General features: G+C 43.2%; 1 protein-coding gene across 6 annotated transcripts in view; it reads right to left on the bottom strand.

Annotated features, from left to right (window-relative positions):
• LOC115160873 (tyrosine-protein phosphatase non-receptor type 4) overlaps positions 1–20,578 on the bottom strand; it is a 102,690-nt gene that overhangs the window by 46,633 nt on the left and 35,479 nt on the right. For 4 of the 6 annotated variants that reach the window (XM_029711359.1, XM_029711363.1, XM_029711364.1 and 1 more), the window contains exons 2-7: positions 18,949–19,103; positions 5,239–5,358; positions 3,601–3,643; positions 3,420–3,498; positions 2,599–2,643; positions 2,353–2,405 (exon numbers count right to left, since the gene is read on the bottom strand). In XM_029711359.1, coding sequence (XP_029567219.1) covers positions 2,353–2,405; positions 2,599–2,643; positions 3,420–3,498; positions 3,601–3,643; positions 5,239–5,358; positions 18,949–19,086 — 478 coding nt within the window. In that variant the 5' untranslated portion in view covers positions 19,087–19,103. The remainder of the gene's footprint in view (positions 1–2,352; positions 2,406–2,598; positions 2,644–3,419; positions 3,499–3,600; positions 3,644–5,238; positions 5,359–18,948; positions 19,104–20,578) is intronic. The other 2 variants (XM_029711361.1, XM_029711362.1) reach the window with 1 other exon arrangement.

The following is a 20,578-nucleotide window of genomic DNA, read 5'->3' as shown; positions in this document are numbered from 1 at the left end:
CATCTCTTCAGTAGGTCATATGTGTAGTCTGGCCCAGGAGTGTGAAGGTGAACGGAAAGGCTCTGGAGCAACGAACCGCCCTTGCTGTCTCTGCCTGGCCGGTTCCCCTCTCTCCACTGGGATTCTCTGCCTCTAACCCTATTACAGGGGCTGAGTCACTGGCTTACTGGTGCTCTTCCATGCCGTCCCTAGGAGGGGTGCGTCACTTGAGTGGGTTGAGTCGCTGACGTAGTCTTCCAAGGGGGGGCGCCAACCCGGACAGGGTCTTTGTGGGCTATACTCGGCCTCGTCTCAGGATGGTAAGTTGGTGGTTGAAGATATGCCTCTAGTGGTGTGGGGGCTGTGCTTTGGCAAAGTGGGTGGGGTTATATCCTGCCTGTTTGGCCCTGTCCGGGGGTATCATTGGATGGGGCCACAGTGTCTCCTGACACTTCCTGTCTCAGCCTCCAGTATTATGCTGCAGTAGTTTGTGTCGGGGGGGCTAGGGTCAGTCTTATATCTGGAGTATTTCTCCTGTCTTATCCGGTGTCCTGTGTGAATTTAAGTATATTCTCTCTTTCTCTCTCTCAGAGGACCTGAGCCCTAGGACCATGCCTCAGGACTACCTGGCATGATGACTCCTTGCTGTCCCCAGTCCACCTGGCCGTGCTGCTGCTCCAGTATCAACTGTTCTGCCTGCGGCTATGGAACCCTGACCTATTCACCGGTCGTGCTACCTGTCCCAGACCTGCTGTTTTCCTCTCTCTAGAGACAGCAGGAGTGGTAGAGATACTCTCAATGATCGGCTATGAAAAGCCAACTGACATGTACTCCTGAGGTGCTGACTTGTTGCACCCTTGACAACTACTGTGATTATTATTATTTGACCATGCTGGGGATTTATGAACATCTTGGCCATGTTCTGTTATAATCTCCACCCGGCACAGCCAGAAGAGGACTTGGCCTCCCCTCATAGCCTGGTTCCTCTCCAGGTTTCTTCCTAGGTTTTGGCCTTTCTAGGGAGTTTTTCCTAGACACCGTGCTTCTACACCTGCATTGCTTGCTGTTTGGGGTTTTAGGCTGGGTTTCTGTACAGCACCTTGATATATCAGCTGATGTAAGAAGGGCTATAAAAATAAATTTGATTTATTTTGAGGCTGCTGCCCTATATACACAGGCTTGGAATCACTGGCCACTTTAATAAATGGAACCCAAATCACTTTAATAATGTTTACATACTGCTTTACTCATCTCATATGTATTCTATTCTACTCTATTTTAGTCAATGCCACTCCGACATTGCTCAATCTAATATTTATATATTTCTTAATTCCATTCTTTTACTTTGAGATGTGTGTCTGTATTGAATTATTAGATACTACTGCACTGTTGGAGATAGGAACACACGCATTTCTCTAAACACGCAAATGTGTGTATGTGACCAATAGCATTTGATTTGAGACAACAGCATGCGCAAAAAAACAAAGCAGAGCTCTGCCTTTCAAGCTACTTTTTTCAAATCATTAGATTCTCATCATGCAGCCTTACAATGTATTAAAAATCTAAAACATACAGCACAACATTTGTAGAACAACTAAAGGTACATAAACTCTAAACAAAGCATATAGGAGTAACCATTTCTTTGTTAACCGCTCAACACAGAAGCCGCATGTGCACACTCCCTCAAATAATTGAGCAAATATTTATATTTTATTCAGCTTTGTTGAATTGCATTCTTCATACTATAAAATAATATAAAATAATGCCACGGAATTATAAGCAAATCTAGTCTGCTAAATGAACTTGTGTAGCCCACAGCCATTTGTGGTATGCTATTATTTTCTTCAGAATTTTTTTTCATATCATGTTTCTTTAGACCCGTGTAAAATAAATATTGAATTTATTGTGAAGGTGTAGGCTATGTTACATGGATTTATTAGACTTCTTGGCTTGAAGGCTGTGTGGGGAAGCCAGGAGATGCTAAATGTATTTATGTTAATTAACGGTCAATTACCGTGAGATCGACAGTTATTTGCTTGACAATCACCGGCTGACGAAATTTCATGACCGCCACAGCGCTAAGCGAGATAATTAAATACATTTGACGCCGTAAAACGTTATGCAAGTTGGCACACAACAAGTGACTATCGGAAAGTCCTGCTGAGTACACTGACTCTCAGCTAAAAGCTTTCAACACACATCTTCCTAGTCCTCTCACACTAAAAGCATTTGAGTCACTTAGTGGCCAAACACTGTGCAGCCTCATATAACACAACAGAGATCAAATGGGTAAACTAACTACCAGTAGCTACATATCCCTATTTATGTTTATCATGTGCATCTCTGGAAGCACGCCTGGGGATTGGAACTTACATTGAACAGAGTAGGACGCCAGGAGCGCGGCAGTGTTGTGCGGGCAGGGCAGTCTGTGGGCCACAAATCAAAAACACAAGTCATGACATTGATAAATTTGGATCAATAGGAAAATCAAAGCTTTTATCAATGGCAGCTACTATTAGAGTAGTGTGTCAAAGTGCTGGGCAGGTAGAATCTGTAAGGTCACTAGAGCAGTGTGCGAGCGTGCTGCTGAACCAGTGTAAATAAGGACAGCCAACTCACCTTCCTGTCAGGATGTCCTGTTTGAGCTGGAGGAAATACTGGTACCTAGTGGAATAAGGAGAGCAGTTACACCAACAACATGATAAAGATGCCTCTATGATTATGGGCCATAGAACCCATTTGGACAATCCACAATCCAATTACAGTAGAATAGTGCGACTGGACAGGACCCACTCACATGGAGCTTCTCTGATGCTTATTGCTTAGGCTACATTTCTATGATGTAACTTGTAGACTGTGTTGTGAGTAACTAATACTGAATTCATCTCATCATAGTGAGAGTGCTCAACAGCATTGTTGTGTGATGTCTGGAATCAATAGTGCACATCCAGAACAGATCCATGCCTCTCTGTATCTTAGATATACAAAGTGGTACACTCACTTGATAAGGCTGGTTGAGCAAGGAAATGCTTGAGAGCATAAATTGATTAAACAACACTGGAGTATCCAGACTGTAACTCTGTTTCTATTGACCATGTATGGAATCCCCAGCAATAGAGGCAAGGAGCCTCCATGGCATGCTACTCTGTTTATGACTAGCTGTGTTCAAGGCTTCCAGCAGTGCAATGTGTCATTTTTTGGCTGATCTATGTACCATGTTGATTCTAGTCTTTAACTGGTAGCGAGCTCTAAAACCCTGCTGGACCTATTCCTAACAAGTTTAATCTATTCATCCCCATTAGTACGATTAGCAGTTTAGGGCTTTGGTTAGTGTAATACTGGCCTGTAGTTTAACAGTTACCCTGTGCAATTAGTCTCCATATATGGGCATGACATGGCAGGTTGTCCTTATCTAGTGTACTCTTTATTAGTATCCTTACCTAGTATACTCTTCCTGAAGTTTATTTGGGTCTGTCACAAAGAACTTCACTCTGAAGCTCAGATTATAAGGCGATCCCCCTGTAAATGTACAATGAGACAGATTATTTTATTTCCACTTTAAAACAACCACTTCCCTGTTAATCCATACATTTCTGAGCAGTAGATTGAATGTTCACCTACTTTTTAACTGCTTCCTTATGGGTTTGTTTGGATCCAGCCACCTCTGTAAAATATAGATGAGGAGAAACTCAGACAAGTTCCTCAGCAACCCTGCTCACTCTCAATTATTCACTAGTCAGCCCCCTCCACCTCTCACTTTACCTCATCCCACCTCTGTTTTCCATAAGGTAAATGCAGGCAGGGTCGTGTTGATCTGTAGCTAGATACTAGCTATGTACAAATTGACCACACAGTAGTGACAGTACACAGCACTTATGGAGGGGTGATGAGGACTGTGTCAACAACACGTGTTGATCTTAACACTGCATCAGTGTGGGTCATTGAGCAGCAAGTTGTGGTGTAGTGGCATGCAATGTGTCCTGTTAACATACAGGCTTCCACCACGATTTAGGCTAACAGATGGATTGTAGATTGAATTATATTGCCTTCAGAAATTATTCAGACCCCTTTTGTTACATTAGTCTTATTCTAAATTGTTTAAATAAAGAAAATACTCAATCTACACAGAATACCCCATAATGACAAAGTGACCTGGTTTTAAGAAATGTTTGCAAATGTATTTAAAATAAAACAAATTCCTTATTTACGTAAGTATTCAGACCCTTTGCTATGAGACTCGAAATTGAGCTCAGGTGCATCCTGTTCCCATAGAAAGATCAAGGATGATCAACAACTTGATTGGAGTCCACCTGTGGTAAATTCAGTTGATTGGACATGATTTGGAAAGGCACACACACCTGTCTATTATAAGGTCCCACCGTTGAAAGTGCTTGTCTGAGCAAAAACCAAGCCATGAGGTCGAAGAAATTGTCCGTAGGGAAGCAAAGTACAGAGAGGTCCTTGATGAAAACCTGCTCCATAGCGCTCAAGACCTCAGACTGGGGCAAAGATTCAACTTCCAACTGGACAACAACCCTAAGCACACTGCCAGGACAACGCAGGAGTGGCTTCGGGACAAGTCTCTGAATGTTCTTGAGTGGCCCACCAAGAGCCCGAACCCGATCGAATATCTCTGGAGAGACCTGAAAATAGCTGTGTAGCAACGCTCCCCATCCAACCTGACAGGGCTTGAGAGGATCTGCAAAGAAGAATGGGAGAAACTCTCCAAATATAAGTGTGCCGAGCTTGTAGCATCATACCCAAGAAGACTCTAGGCTGTAATCGCTGCCAGAGGTACTTCAACAAAATACTGAGCAAAGGGTCTTAATACTTATGGAAATATAATGTATATTTTTATAAATTAGCAAACATTTCTAAAAAACTGTTTTTGCTTTGTCATTATGGGGTGATGAGGGGAAAAAAAACATTTTTAGAATAAGGCTGTAACTTAAAATGTGGAAAATTTAAGGGGGTCTGAATACTTTCCAAAGGCACTATATGTAGAAGAATTGGTTCGAAACATAATTGACTCACTCCAACCCTCCCCATCTTAGCTGTATTAATCCACGTCCATTTCTCACAGCAACACAATAGTCTACAGACATTTACCCATGACTGTTACACTAGTAGATGTCCAAAAGGCACAGACAGTTACATTTAGGTGTGAGCAGAAAAAGCTAAAATCAGTGACACTTGATGGAGACCATAGGTAATGAGAGTGATTGATGAAACAACTTCAGTCAACACTAAGAGTCTGACCTTGGCACCTACCGGGCTGTCTGAGGAGTCGTCGGCCAGATGCAAGCCGAAGTAGTCCCTTTCTGTCAGCTCCAGGTGTTTAAACACTACATCCAGTAAGACATGACCCTGGTCGTGCTTCTGTAGAGGGGGAGAGAGGCGGGGAGGGAGGAGAGAGAGATAATTACTCATGGGAAACATCTGATTGTGTGTGCGCGAGCGTACACACACTACCGGTGAAAAGTTTTAGAACACCTACTCTTTCAAAGGTTTTTCTTAATTTTTACTATTTTCTACATTGTACAATAATGGTGAAGACATCAAAACTATGAGCACACATGGAATCATGTAGTAAGCAAAAAAGTGTAAAACAAATCAAAATATATTTAATATTTGAGATTCTTCAAATTGCCACCCTTTGCCTTGAGGACAGCTTTGCACACTCTTGGCATTCTCTCAACCAGCTTCACCTGGAATGCTTTTCCAACAGTCTTTAAGGAGTTCCCAAATATGCTGAGCACTTGTTGGATGCTTTTTCTTCACTCTGCGGTCCGACTCATCCCAAACCATCATAATTTGGTTGAGGTCAGGTGATTGTGGAGGCCAAGTCATTTGATGCAGCACTCAATCCCTCTTCTTCTTAGTAAAATAGCCCTTACAAATCCCGGAGGTGTGTTGGGTCATTGTCTTGTTGAAAAACAAAATGAGTCCCACTAAGCCAAAACCAGATGGGATGGCATATCGCTGCAGAATGCTGTGGTAGCCATGCTGGTTAAGTGTGCCTTGAATTCTAAATAAATCACGACAGCACCCCCCACACCATAACACCTCCTCTTCCATGCTTTACAGTGGGAAATGCACATGCAGAGATCAAACGTTCACCTACATCGCGTCTCTCAAAGACACAGTGGTTGGAACCAAAAATCTCCAATTTGGACTCCAGACCAAAGCACAGATTTCCACTAGTCTAATGTCCATTGCTCGTGTTTCTTGGCCCAAGGAAGTCTCTTATTATTGGTGTCCTTCAGTAGTGGTTTCTTTGCAGCAATTCGACCATGACGGCTTGATTCACAGTCCCCTCTGAACAATTGATGTTGAGAAGTGTCTGTTACTTGAACTCGGTGAAGCATTTATTTGGGCTGCAATTTCTGAGGCTGGTAACTCTACTGAACTTATCCCCTGCAGCAGAGGCAACTCAGCCTTCCTTTCCTGTGGCGGTCCTCATGAGAGCCAGTTTCATCATAGCGCTTGGTTTTTGCAACTGCACTTGAAGAAACTTTCAAAGTTAATGAAATTTTCCGCATTGACTAACCTTCATGTCTTAAAGTAATGAACTGTCGTTTCTCTTCGCTTATTTGAGATGTTCTTACCATAATATGGACTTGGTCTTTTAGGAAATAGGGCTATCTTCTGTAAACCACCCCTACCTTGTCGTCACAATACAACTGATTGGTTCAAACGCATTAAGGAAAGAAATTCCACCAATTAACTTTTATCAAGGCACACCTGTTAATTGAAATGTATTCCAGGTGACTAGCTCATGAAGCTGGTTGAGAGAATGCCAAGAGTGTGCAAAGCTGTCATCAAGGCAAAGGGTGGCTATTTAAAGAACCTCAAATATAAAATATATTTTGATTTGTTTAACACATGATTCCATATGTGTTATTTCATATTTGTGATGTCTTCACTACTATTCTACAACGTAGAAAATAGTACAAATAAAGAAAAACCCTTGAATGAGTAGGTTTTACAAAACTTTTGACCGGTAGTGTATGTCAAATAAAATGTGCCAAATACAACAGGTGTAGACCTTACCGTGAAATTCTTAGTTACAAGCTCTTAACCAACAACGCAGTTCAAGTAAAAAAAATATTTACCAAATAAATTAAAAGTTAAAAAATAAAGTAACAAAATAACAAGGCTATATACAGGGGGTACGGGTTAGTCGAGGTAATTAGTACATGTAGGTTGTAGGGGAAAAGTGACTATGCATAGATTTGGGGGGTCAGACTGTGTTCGCATCTCCAAGTTAAATCCACATGCCACAAGTCTCCATGACAACCAGGCCAGAGTGGTTGCACTCTGTCTCCCTTGGCTCAGTCCCATTAGGGACAGTGACAACCACTTGTCTCCCTTCTGCCCTCTCCTCCCCCCCTGCTTCGCCTGAGACTCACATCACAGCAGTGCTGTGCCAGTGAGTGGATGGTGATGGTGTTGACACAGAGCTGCAGTCTCAGCTGAGAGACTGCAGAGTCTCAGTTGGGTCCATGTCACAGCCCCAGTCCCCAGTTCCAGGCAGCAGACTGGCAGCTCTGGGCTGTTGACTGTCAATTATGCGCTCAACCCCTAGCGAGAGGATACCAGAGGGCGACACCTCTTTCTCTTCCTCTGGCTGGCACTGACCCTGCTGTGTTAGCCACTGTGGGATTAGTAGGTTCCTGTGAGCTGGGGGTGAGTTCAGCTTTCTAAATCACCAGGTCAATATAATCAAGTGATCTGAATGAGAGGGAGACAAAGAATGCAGAGTGATGGTACATTTTCATAGTCCCCTTTAATATTTAATTTATCCAACCTGGAACGCTTTCCTATTGGTCTATTAGCAAAGTTACTGCATCGGTGAATCACAACAGAAAGCCAAAATTCCCGTCCATGCAAACCTGCTGATAAGAATGTCCTGCGAAGATTGTATTTTCAACCAGCAAGTAACAGGAAAGAACACTGATCACTTTTACAGTGTTCGTTTTATCAGCTGTTGTACAATATGATATAAAATAATCTTGACTGCACTTACTTGAAGGCCCAGTGACGATAAATCATGGTCTAAATACCTTCTCTAAAGAGTACTGGTATGTGAACCCGTCAACTCTTACTCAGCATCTCTACTCCTCATGTTCTAATCTAGACAGAAAACAAGCCAAACAAGGAGCTCTTCAAATTCCCAAGAAAGATGCCGTTGCTTCTAGCGCTTAAATGAGAGTGAATATGAAGATGATTCATAATAAAGAGGGTATAGTGGGAGAAGGAAAAGAGGAGAGGAGCAGCGGCGAGGAACGCCACCTGACAGTGTAGGATTCCCCCGGGGCCTGTGCCCTGGTACCCTAGCCAGTGGGCCAATCAGATGTCTCTGTTGAGAACAAAACACTGGTTTAGTTATGCATGGGAACCTGAGCCAGACGTCGCATGGAGGGCAAACAGAGTCACACACCATCTCCACGTCACCCTGGGGGATGTGACTGTGTCTCTGACATATATCTTGGGTACTGTAGCAGCATGGAACTCAACATTCACACAGCTGACTCAATGCTCGGGGTGTAGTATGGAGACCAATTAACTGTGTGGTTGTTGTGCTTTACAACCAATAGGCTAGGCACTACGGAAATGGTCTCTTACAGGCCTACAGAAAACCAAAATGTTCAGCTGTAGGCTAGTTGCGCCAAGATAAAACGTTGGTAAAATAATCTGTCGTTGTCGGTTATTCTTTAAAAAAAAAAAAGTACCCACTGTCGAGAGTAGAGGACTGTCGATTTTGGAGCCTAAATTTCACATCACCAAAATAATTTTCAGACAGATCACATTCTTAGAGTGAAGCTTGTCATCTGACATTTCCTAATCTATTCCAATGCTTTACTTCTGTGTTATTTGCTGCTCCTTGACTTTCTGAAGTGGTTGTTCTGACTGGATGTGGGCCCTTTCTTTTGTGTTACTCTAGCAAGCTCTCAGGCTGCCGTCTCCTCCTCGCTGGCTTTCTAAAAGCCTGAGGACAAATGTGCAAATGCAGCCAAACAAACGCACACACACGTTGACAGGACAGCACTCTGAAGCATGGGGAAGGAGGTTAATTTACACAACTCTTATCTTCTCATTGCATGCTAGTTAACTTGCTGACGTTTCTTGTCTCAATGTTGTTATCTTAAGACTGGGTGGACACTTTGAGGTAATTAGAATGAATGGGAAAGTTAGATTAACATGTCTTGAAAGATACTTCAGTTATCTGGGAGGCAACTTGAGAGAACTTGACTAGAGGGCTAGCCCATCTGTGGAGGAGAATGGCAATGGGCCTATTCTGAGATCCCCACTGAAGACTGGGTGGGGTGATGAACGACTCGGCAGGCAGGGCCAAACAACCAGTCTTGTGCTGATCTTCGTCAATCTTCACACTTCTATCTGTGAGCCAGCGCCTGAGATGGTGAGGACTGGACTAGCGAGGGAGGAGAGGGGGAATGTTAGGGTAAATGCAGGCCGGGGGTCTAAATGAAAGATCTCTAAAGTAGATGTGGTGTCAATGCACAGAAGTCTGTGTGTATGAGAAAACAAGTATGAACATAAACACACATTAATATATTATTCACATTTAAACATACTGAACATGGTTGCAATCATAAGAAATAAAGCTAGACAGATCTCTAGTAAAGTCTTTGAAAAAGAGGCTTGGGGCACTGCTAGAGCCTAAGCCTGGAGGAATGAGGGAAATGTGGAAAGACATGAGGCAGCTTGTCCAGGAGAAGTAGAAAACATACCCCGGTAAAAAAAAAAAAAAAAAAAAAAAAAAAATCAGCTCGATTGTCGCTCTCTGATCGATTGTCGGGGGCTAAGTTAACCTCCCCTTTCATGTAAAAAAGTAATGACCATCATGCTTTTAAGGGAAAATTATCATTAGTTTAGGATTTTGGCAACGAGGCCCTTGAACTACTTACCAAGTCGGATGAACTCTTGGACAATGTTCTCAAAGTTGACTCAATTTTGAATAATAGAACAGCTATTTTCCATGTTAAAATGTTATAGGATGGATTTACTCAAATAGTTTTTAATGGTTGACCACTCTTGTAGGCCTACATTATGATCAAATAGCCATAGTTGCCTACTTGGCCACTTAAAACTAACTTAAAGCAGGTACAGCCTCACATGCTGACAAAACCAGGCACGTGAATGCGTCCGCATGCTGATTTTGTCCATCCACACCAGACGCGATTAGGACACGATGGTTGAAATATCAAAATACATTACATTTGGGGACAGGTCGAAATACACAAAAACATTCATGGACATTTAGCTAGCTTGCTGTTTGTTGCTAGCTAATTTGTCCTGGGATATAAACATGGAGTTGTTATTTTAACTGAAATGCACAACGCCTTTATTATAGATCTTTGTAGGTCCCGTGTGGCTCAGTTGGTAGAGCATGGTGTTTGCAACACCAGGGTTGTGGGTTCGATTCCCACGGCGGACCAGTACGAGAAAAAAAATGTATGAAATGTATGCATTCACTACTGTAAGTCGCTCTGGATAAGAGCGTCTGCTAAATGACTAAAATGTAAATGTTGTAGACTTTTGACCCATTTTGAGTCACACAAATTCGTGTTTTGCTCTACTCTGACAATTAATACACATATAAAAGGGGAAACCTAGTTAGTTTCTACTAATCTCTCCTCCTTCCGTCTTTTTCCATGGACTTTATATGACGGTTGGCAACCAACTTTAAGGTGCATTATCATCACCAACTGGACTGGAGTGTGGACCTCAGTTCAGCTTTCAATCACCCACGTGAGCAAATGCTCCTAAAAAACTAAATGAGGAGATGTAAAAGGTGGGACTAGCAGCACGTCAAGCGCCAAAATAGAACCAATGTCTATTTTAAACGCCTGGCTATACATGATGAGCGTAAGAACTTTTGATTAAATTATTAAATGGATGAAATTAATAACATGCATATGTACATTTATTTTGCAATGCTCGAGCACGCAATGCAGGCGTTGTGGTCAGCATGTCAGTGTTCACAGTAAACCCGCAAAGGAAGTTGATCATTTTCACAACGTTCAAGTTTACGCTCAGCAGACCTGACATTTTCTCAGTGCTGAAAAAAGAAATAGCAACTTCCTTCCACAAGCAATGTTCCCTAACTAGCGTTAGCGCAATGACAAAGTCCTGTAGACTCACAAAACTACCTCCAACTTCCTTCATGCATGATGCAGACACAAATGTAAAAAAAATTTTTTTGACAAAAAGCCAAACTATCCAATTAAAATACGAGTTTGACCAATTCCAGTCCCTTTGCTTAGGGAGTCCAGGACCCTTGGAAAATAAATATATAGGACAAAACACACAACAACACTACATAAAGAGAGACCTAAGACAACACAGCCTAGAAGCAACACAACATGGTAGCAACACAAAACATGCTACAAACGTTATTGGGCACAGACAACAGCACAAAGGGCAAGAAGGTAGAGACAACAATACATCACGCAAAGCAGCCACAACTGTCAGTAAGAGTGTCTATGAATGAGTCTTTGAATGAAGAGATGGAGATAAAACTGTCCGGTTTGAGTGTTTGTTGCAGCACGTTCCAGTCGCTAGCTGCAGCGAACTGAAAAGATGAGCGACCCAGGGATGTGTGTGCTTTCGGGACCTTTAACAGAATGTGACCGGCAGAATGGGTGTTGAATGTGGAGGATGACGGCTGCAGTAGATACAATTTAAGTCGGAAATTAACATAGACATTTAAACACAGTTTCACAATTCCTGACATTTAATCCTAGTAAAAATTCCCTGTCTTAGGTCAGACAGGATCACCACTTTATTTTAAGAATGTGAAATGTCAGAATAATAGAAGAGAGAATGATTTCAGCTTTTTTTTTTTATCATCACATTCCCAGTGGGTCAGAAGTTTACATGCACTCAATTAGTATTTGGTAGCATTGCCTTTAAATTGTTTAACTTGCTCAAACTTTTCAGGTAGCCTTCCACAAGCTTCCCACATGAGGTTGGGTGAATTTTGGCCCATTCCTCCTGACAGAGCTGGTGTAACTGAATCAAGTTTGTAGGTCTCCTTGCTCGCACATGCTTTTTCAGTTCTGCCAACAACAAAAAAATTATACGGGATTGAGGTCAGGGCTTTGTGATGGCCACTCCAATACCTTGACTTTGTTGTCCTTCAGCCATTTTGCCACAACTTTGGAAGTATGCTTGGGGTCATTGTCCATTTAGAAGACCCATTTGCGACCAAGCTTTAACTTCCTGACTGATGTCTTGAGATCCACATAATTTTCCTCCCTCATGATGCCATCTATTTTGTGAAGTGCACCAGTCTCTCCTGCAACAAAGCACCCCCACAACATGATGCTGCCACCCCGTGCTTCACGGTTGGGATGGGGTTCTTCGGCTTGCAAGCCTCCCCCTCTTTCCTCCAAACAGTTCTATTTTTGTTTCATCAGACCAGAGGACATTTCGCCAAAAAGTACAATCTTTATCCCCATGTGCAGTTGCAAACCGTAGTCTGGCTTTTTTATGGCGGTTTTGGAGCAGTGGCTTCTCCCTTGCTGAGCGGCCTTTCAGGTTATGTCGATATAGGACTCATTTTACTGTGGATATACAGTGAGCACCATAATTCATTGGACAGTGACAATTTGTTTTTGATATTTTGGTTCTGTACTCTAGCACTTTGAGTTTGAAAGAATATAATGACAATGAGGGTGAAGTGCAGACTGTCAGCTTTAATTTGAGGGTATTTTCATACCGTTTAGAAATGACAGCACCTTTTGTACATGGTCCCCCCATTTTTAAGGTACTACAAGTATTTGTTGAATTGGCTTCACAGATGTGTCGTTAGGCAGGTGTATTCATTTGTGTTAGTGAATGCAGCAGAGCTGTTGATGAATAGTATTGATTCTAGACTTTGCTGTTGGGGTGTGACAACGTAAGGAAGACAACAGTATCGATGCAAATGAAGCTGGCCATTTTAAGGCTCAAAAATTAAAATCAATCAATCAGGAACATTGCAAAAACCCTGGGCATGCCCAAGTCAACAGTTTGATTCATCGTTAACAGGAAGAAAAAAAAAACGGTAAACTCAATTATGTCAAAAGACCCAAAAGACCACTGTAGTGGATGACCGGAGAATACTATGGTGAAGAAATCCCCCGACAACAGCCCAACAGATTAAAAACACTCTCCTGGATGCCGGTGTAGATGTGTCAGTCAACCATACGTAGAAGACTACACCAGCAGGACTACAGAGGGTACACTACAAGATGCAAAACACTGATAAGCCTGATCAGAAAGGCGAGATTACAGTTCACTAAAAAGCACCTAAAAAGAGCCCCAAGAGTTCTGGAAAAAAGTATCATGGACAGATGAGACAAAGATTAACATGTACCAGAATGATGGAAAGAGGAAAGTGTGGAGAAAAAAAAGACATGCCCATGATCCAAAGCATACCACCTCATCCGTGAAACATGGTGGAGGGGGTGTTATGTCTTGGGCCTGTATGGCTGCCAGGGGAACAGGCTCACTTGTCTTCACTGATGATGTGACTGCAGACAGAAGTAGAACAATGAATTCTGAAGTCTACAGAAATATTTAATCTGCTCAGATAAAACCAAATGCCTCCAAACTCATTGTCTTGCTGCATGATGAAGTGCCGTCCAATGACCCTAAACATACCGCTAGAGCAACGAAGGCGTTTTTAATGGCCAAAAAGTGGAAAATCTTTCACTGGCCGAGTCAATCACCGGATTTGAATCCAATTGAACGTGCATTTTACATGCTGAAGAGGAGACTGAAGGCACTAAGTCCCCGAAACAAGTAGGAACTGAAGATGGCTGCAGTACAGGCCTGGGAGAGCATCACCAGGGAAGATACCCAGCGTCTGGTGATGTCGATGCATCGCAGATTTCAAGCAGTCATTGCATGCAAAGAATATGCGACCAAATACACTGCTCAAAAAAATAAAGGGAACACTTAAACAACACAATGTAACTCCAAGTCAATCACACTTCTGTGAAATCAAACTGTCCACTTAGGAAGCAACACTGATTAACAATACATTTCACATGCTGGTGTGCAAATGGAATAGACAACAGGTGGAAATTATAGGCAATTAACAAGACACCCCCCCAATAAAGGAGTGGTTCTGCAGGTGGGGACCACAGACCACTTCTCCGTTCCTATGCTTCCTGGCTGATGTTTTGGTCACTTTTGAATGCTGGCGGTGCTTTCACTCTAGTGGTAGCATGAGACGGAGTCTACAACCCACACAAGTGGCTCAGGTAGTGCAGCTCATCCAGGATGGCACATCAATGCGAGCTGTGGCAAGAAGGTTTGCTGTGTCTGTCAGTGTAGTGTCCAGAGCATGGAGGCGCTACCAGGAGACAGGCCAGTACATCAGGAGATGCGGAGGAGGCCGTAGGAGGGCAACAACCCAGCAGCAGGACCACTAACTCCGCCTTTGTGCAAGGAGGAGCAGGAGAAGCACTGCCAGAGACCTGAAAAATGACCTCCAGCAGGCCACAAATGTGCATGTGTCTGCTCAAACGGTCAGAAACAAACTCCATGAGGGCAAGACGTCCACAGGTGGGGGTTGTGCTTACAGCCCAACACCGTGCAGGACGTTTGGCATTTGCCAGAGAACACCAAGATTGGCAAATTTGCCACTGGCGCCCTGTGCTCTTCACAGATGAAAGCAGGTTCACACTGAGCACGTGACAGACGTGACAGAGTCTGGAGACGCCGTGGAGAACGTTCTGCTGCCTGCAACATCCTCTAGCATGACCGGTTTGGCGGTGGGTCAGTCATGGTGTGGGGTGGCATTTCTTTGGGGGGCCACACAGCCCTCCATGTGCTCGCCAGAGGTAGCCTGACTGCCATTAGGTACCGAGATGAGATCCTCAGACCCCTTGTGAGACCATATGCTGGTGCGGTTGGCCCTGGGTTCCTCCTAATGCAAGACAATGCTAGACCTCATGTGGCTGGAGTGTGTCAACAGTTCCTGCAAGAGGAAGGCATTGATGCTATGGACTGGCCCGCCCGTTCCCCAGACCTGAATCCAATTGAGCACATCTGGGACATCATGTCTCGCTCCATCCACCAACGCTACGTTGCACCACAGACTGTCCAGGAGTTGGCGGATGCTTTAGTCCAGGTCTGGGAGGAGATCCCTCAGGAGACCATCCGCCACCTCATCAGGAGCATGCCCAGGCGTTGTAGGGAGGTCATACAGGCACGTGGAGGCCACACACACTACTGAGCCTCATTTTGACTTGTTTTAAGGACATTATATCAAAGTTGGATCAGCCTGTAGTGTGGTTTTCCACTTTAATTTTGAGTGTGACTCCAAATCCAGACCTCCATGGGTTGATAAATTGGATTTCCATTGATTATTTTTGTGTGATTTTGTTGTCAGCACATTCAACTATGTAAAGAAAAAAGTATTTAATAAGATTATTTCTTTCATTCAGATCTAGGATGTGTTGTTTAAGTGTTCCCTTTATTTTTTTGAGCAGTATATTAACAATGATTACTTTATTCTACATTATGTTAAACTGTCCAATGTTTTTTTATGCCCGAAAATGGGGGGGGACTATGTACAAAAGCTTCCATAATTTCTAAACTGTTCATCTGATATGTATGAAAATACCCTCAAATTAAAGCTGACACACTGCACTTCACCCTCACTGTATCCTTTCAAACTCAAAGTGCTAGAGTACAGAACCAAAACTACAAAAAATGGTCAATGTACAATGAATTATGATGCTTCACAAGGTCCTTTGCTATTCTGGGATTGATTTGCACTTTTCACAACAAAGTACATTCATCTCTAGGAGACAGAAAGCGTCTCCTTCCTGAGCGGTATGACGGCTGCGTGGTCCCATGGTGTTTATTCTTGCGTACTATTGTTTGTACAGATTAACGTGGTACCATCAGGCGTTTGGAAATTGCTCCCAAGGATGAACCAGACTTGTGGAGGTCTACCATTTTTTTTTCCTGAGGTCTTGGCTGATTTCTTTTGATTTTCCCATAATGCCAAGCAAAGAGGCACTGAGTTTGAAGGTAGGCCTTGAAATACATCAACATCTACACCTCCAATTGGCTCAAATGAAGTCAGTTAGCCTATCAGAAGCTTCTAAAGCCATGACATCATTTAAAAGGCACGGTCAACTTAGTGTATGTAAACTACTGATGCACTGGAATTGTGATAGTGAATTATAAGTGAAATAATATGTCTGTAAACAACTGTTGGAGAAATTACTTGTGCCATGCACAAAGTAGATGTCCTAACCGACTTGCCAAAACTATAGTTTGTTAACAAGAAATTTGTGGAGTGGTTTAAAAACAAGTTTTAATGACTCCAAACTAAGTGTATGTAAACTTCCAACTTCAACTGTACCGCAGGGGGGAGTGAGGCCTAAGAGGGTTTTATAAATAAGCATCAACCAGTGGGTCTTGCAACAGGTATACAGAGATGAGCAGTTTACAGAGGAGCATAGAGCACAGTGATGTGTCCTGTAAGGAGCATTGTTGGCAAATCTGAGTCAACCTTAATGGCTTAGTCCATCTGCATTTATCCTATTGGACACATCTTGATTGTTATTATTAATTATTTTAAATTATTCACTCAAATTCAAATTTTTGGGTTTTATATTACAAAGCATGTCATTGCCCTTTTAAGACACCATTGCCCCTTTAAGAGCTCCGTTGAACAGCTGCGCCTAAACCATGCTTGAAACTTCAGTTTTAAAAAACTGCAGTTACTAAACCACGCGGGCAATTGTAGACGTAGAGAAATAAACGGGGAAGCAACGGAAAGCTTTAATATTGCTGATAGATTGGGGGTTCTGTCCATTTTATTCTTCTTTACACCATTTCTAATACACATACTTGTTTATTTTTTTTACCTCTTTTTTTAACAAAGGCCAAAACTGCTTTCAAAAGTGTTTTTCCCACGATTGCATTAAGAATTGTTGTGCATTGACTGCTTGTTAGAATACGTTTCCCTCCCTATGGCTCTCGCAACTCGAATGGGCCTCAAGATGAATATTTCTCTCACATTGAACACAAGCAGACTAGGTAAATAGGTCAACTATTCTACTATGGAGTAGTCTGATTTTGTTTTAATAACATTACATGGCAAAAACAGTAGCACTGGAAAGTTTCATTCAAAGCCTATACTTGATCACTCAGGATGTCTTTGCCAGCAGCTACAGTAGGCTGGCTACACACAACTGTTTGAGTTGTGCACATTATAGACTATTTAAATCCCTTCATCTCAACATCACTGTCAGTTCAGTGCACACAGCGTAACAGAGAAAAGACTATTTGCGAAAACAATTCTTTGGGAATTTATTTCATAGAACAGACAATTCTGTATCAGTCTCATCTCCAAAGCAGAATTTTTAAACAACCTCTCCAGAATCCATAGGACGGAAATCCGTCGCAGTGACAGAACTTTAACCCTGGACACAGACAGACAGGGAGAGAAGGGGGCAGGCAGGGAGAGTAGTCTCTGAGTGGTCCCCTGGGAGGGGATTTCTAAAGTGGGAGGCCAGGGGCTGAGGATAGGGCTACACACAGTCGAGGATCACACAGTCGAGGATCACACTCACACCCGATACACAACAACCATGCTCACACAACAACCATGCTCGCACACCCTTTCAAGCTTGTCCAGAAAACACCTCACTATGTAGGCATGCATGAGCATATAGTTAACCACATACCCTACCACTCCCCACCATACACCCACCCAGACAACCAGGAATGAGAATATTTACATTGACCTGTCTGACACCTACAATCACTCAGGCCCTTCCTTACTAACCCATTCATCCCCCTCTCTCCTCCTCCCTTCTCTCGCTCTCCATCTTGGATTATTAATTTCCACTCACATTCAAAAGATCTGTTCAGTCAGGCTATGTAAGTCACAACAAGGCTTGGTTAAATCTGATCAACCCAAGTCGTTACGCCAGGGACGGCTGGGTTAACAGGAACCGCATAGTACAAATCGCTGTGAAACTGAGGGAGGAAATCAGGAACGTTGAGTTTGATTCATTAAGCTGCTGAGCTAAGACCAGGCATGAGCTCCTGTTAAAGCTGGGCTACCGGTGCAACAGATGGAGATGAAGAAAAAAAAAAAACATAACTCAGAAGTTCCATAATAACTATTATATAACATGTGGGGACAGTTTGTAACTTTGTGCAACCGCTTTTATATTCCCCCTGACATTAAATATGATTGTGCGGCCCTCTCAACACGCTCAATTAACTCTGCTATGTTTCATGGCGGAAGGCTTTTCCTCTTTCTCAACAATGACAACATCGAGAGAAAAAACAAATGTCCTGTGGTGAACATTTTCTCTGTGGCTGGCTGCCTCGGTCAAATAACCTAGCAGCAGCAACAACTGCTCTCTATCGGGAGGGAAAACACTGGTGGTACAATCAAGACAGTGAACACTATGATTTACTGTCCCTGATTGGCACCCAGTGTGTGTAGTGTGTATGTGTAGCTAGAAAGATGCTGCCTGTGAGCGAGTATGTACTTGAAATGGGCAGGACTTGGGGAGACTCCTGAGTAGGAATGTCAGGCAGGCATTTCATGGTGAGAGGAGCTGCAGCCCTGGCCTAAACCCCCATCCTTCTCCACCCTGCAGAGGGTGTCAGGAACAGCTGGGGGTCATTTTCATCTTAGATTAACAACATGTTGTGGTCTAACAGTCCTGGATATTTTATAGGGGAGAGTTGCACAATCTTGGCGCCAAAATAGCCCTGAAAGATCTACCACTGCAAGAGGACAGTGTTCGATCGTTGGAGAGCCAGAGTTTGTGTGTAGAGTAGGGCTGCAATACTGCACTACTCTGGTACATAACCATGTTGAAAGCACTAAATGGCTAACACCACATTACAGTGGATCAGGAACATACTGTACACAAACATGAATATACTAGAGTTCGTTGTGATACTTACGTTAATTTTGAAGGATTGGACGATGTTGTCCAAGAGAAGTATGTTGCAGACCACCTCCGTGTGCTGGCTGTCGCGTGCCAACTCCGACGCCCGGACATTGTAAGATCTGCCAGCAGGCAACCGGAAGCGTGCGGTCATTACGGTCCAACCAGGGTCTGCAACAGAGACAGAGAGACTAAGGAAGCGGACAGTGACAACCTGGCCAATGCACAGATCACTGTAGAGTTGACATGTACACTCTTTTCTTGTCAAGTCAGTCTGGCAACACTCATACAGAATGACAGTTCTGAAATTCATTCTTTTGGGAATGAGTTAGAGGGCCGCTAAAGTCTATCATAAAGTACTACTGACATCAGCACTACACCAACAAGCCTTCACACGCAGAGGGGGCAACAAGTGCTCCATCTGACAAGAATGAAAATGAATAGGGAGTACAGCAGCCTACATGCTGAGTATAACTCCATGTGAACTCCCTGACAGAATTGCACCTCTAGGGATCGGCTACACTGCAGCAACGGAGGTCAAGGAACCTTCATTTAAACCTGATGGATCCATATGGAAGGCTCTTCCTTGCCTTTGAGTGGTTGTCACAAAATATCAGGAGGCATCACCGATGATGAATTTGAATGGCAGGAGATTGCCTGTGTGTGCAGAAGTGCTGAGTTGAACACAGACATAGCAGGGGACCCCAGGGACCAATTCAAGTGTGCCGTGGAGAGTCACGAGAGCACTTGTTCCACGAACATACGTTGCCTGCTGCCCTAACGTACTTAATATTTCTGGGAATGTAAAATCTCCTACAAGGGGGTACCAGCCCTCCCAGATTAATACCATATTGTCCATCTGTTTCTACAACTCCCAGATATGTCTTTAGCCTGTCATATAGAGGTTCTGAATATTGTCTGATGGGTAACTAAGTCGCTCTGGATAAGAGAGCCTGCTAAAATGACAAATGCAAAATTAATATCTTCAGGCGTATGCTAATGCAGTGATGGCAAAAGTGCTCTTAGGACAGGAGATACAGTACTTGGAAAAGATTAGCCTAGTGTTTAAGAAAGGCCCTGGGGGATTACTTACAGCTCACTAGTCACGCATACGGTATGGAAAGATGAATCTGATGAGATGCACATGTACAATAATATTTTTAAAGAATCCCTTCCAAACATCACATCTTCTATATCTCCCAGAGTCAAGTTGAATCATGTTCACCGTAGTTGACGTCAAACTAGCAGTGTCAGCAATGTGAAAACATGTCATCTCTGTAACCGGCAGACTCGCAGGCATGCAGCGGCTGCGTTTGCCCTCACAACCCTGGTGTCATACATGTGGGGCTCTACATCGAGTGGATGGAGCGGGTACGCCGGGCAGCGATGAGGTGAAGTCATGAGGAAGCGCCTTCACCGCAGCTCAGTGACACACAGCTGCGAGCTGTTCTGTTCAGCCTCTCAGCTAGGCTGTGGAGACTAAGACAACCATGAGCCAAAAAGCTGTTTTTTTTTTATCATTCAACGGACGCAAAGGTTCCCAGCTGTAATAAGAGAGCAAAACTACTCACGCCCATGATAAAAACTGTATACATCACAATTCCCACAAATGATTTCCGTTCTAAATCAAAAGCAGTGTGTGTATA

Source organism: Salmo trutta, chromosome 24, assembly GCF_901001165.1.
Source record: "Salmo trutta chromosome 24, fSalTru1.1, whole genome shotgun sequence".
NCBI lineage: Eukaryota > Metazoa > Chordata > Actinopteri > Salmoniformes > Salmonidae > Salmo > Salmo trutta.
This window is presented reverse-complemented; position numbering and strand designations above follow the sequence as displayed.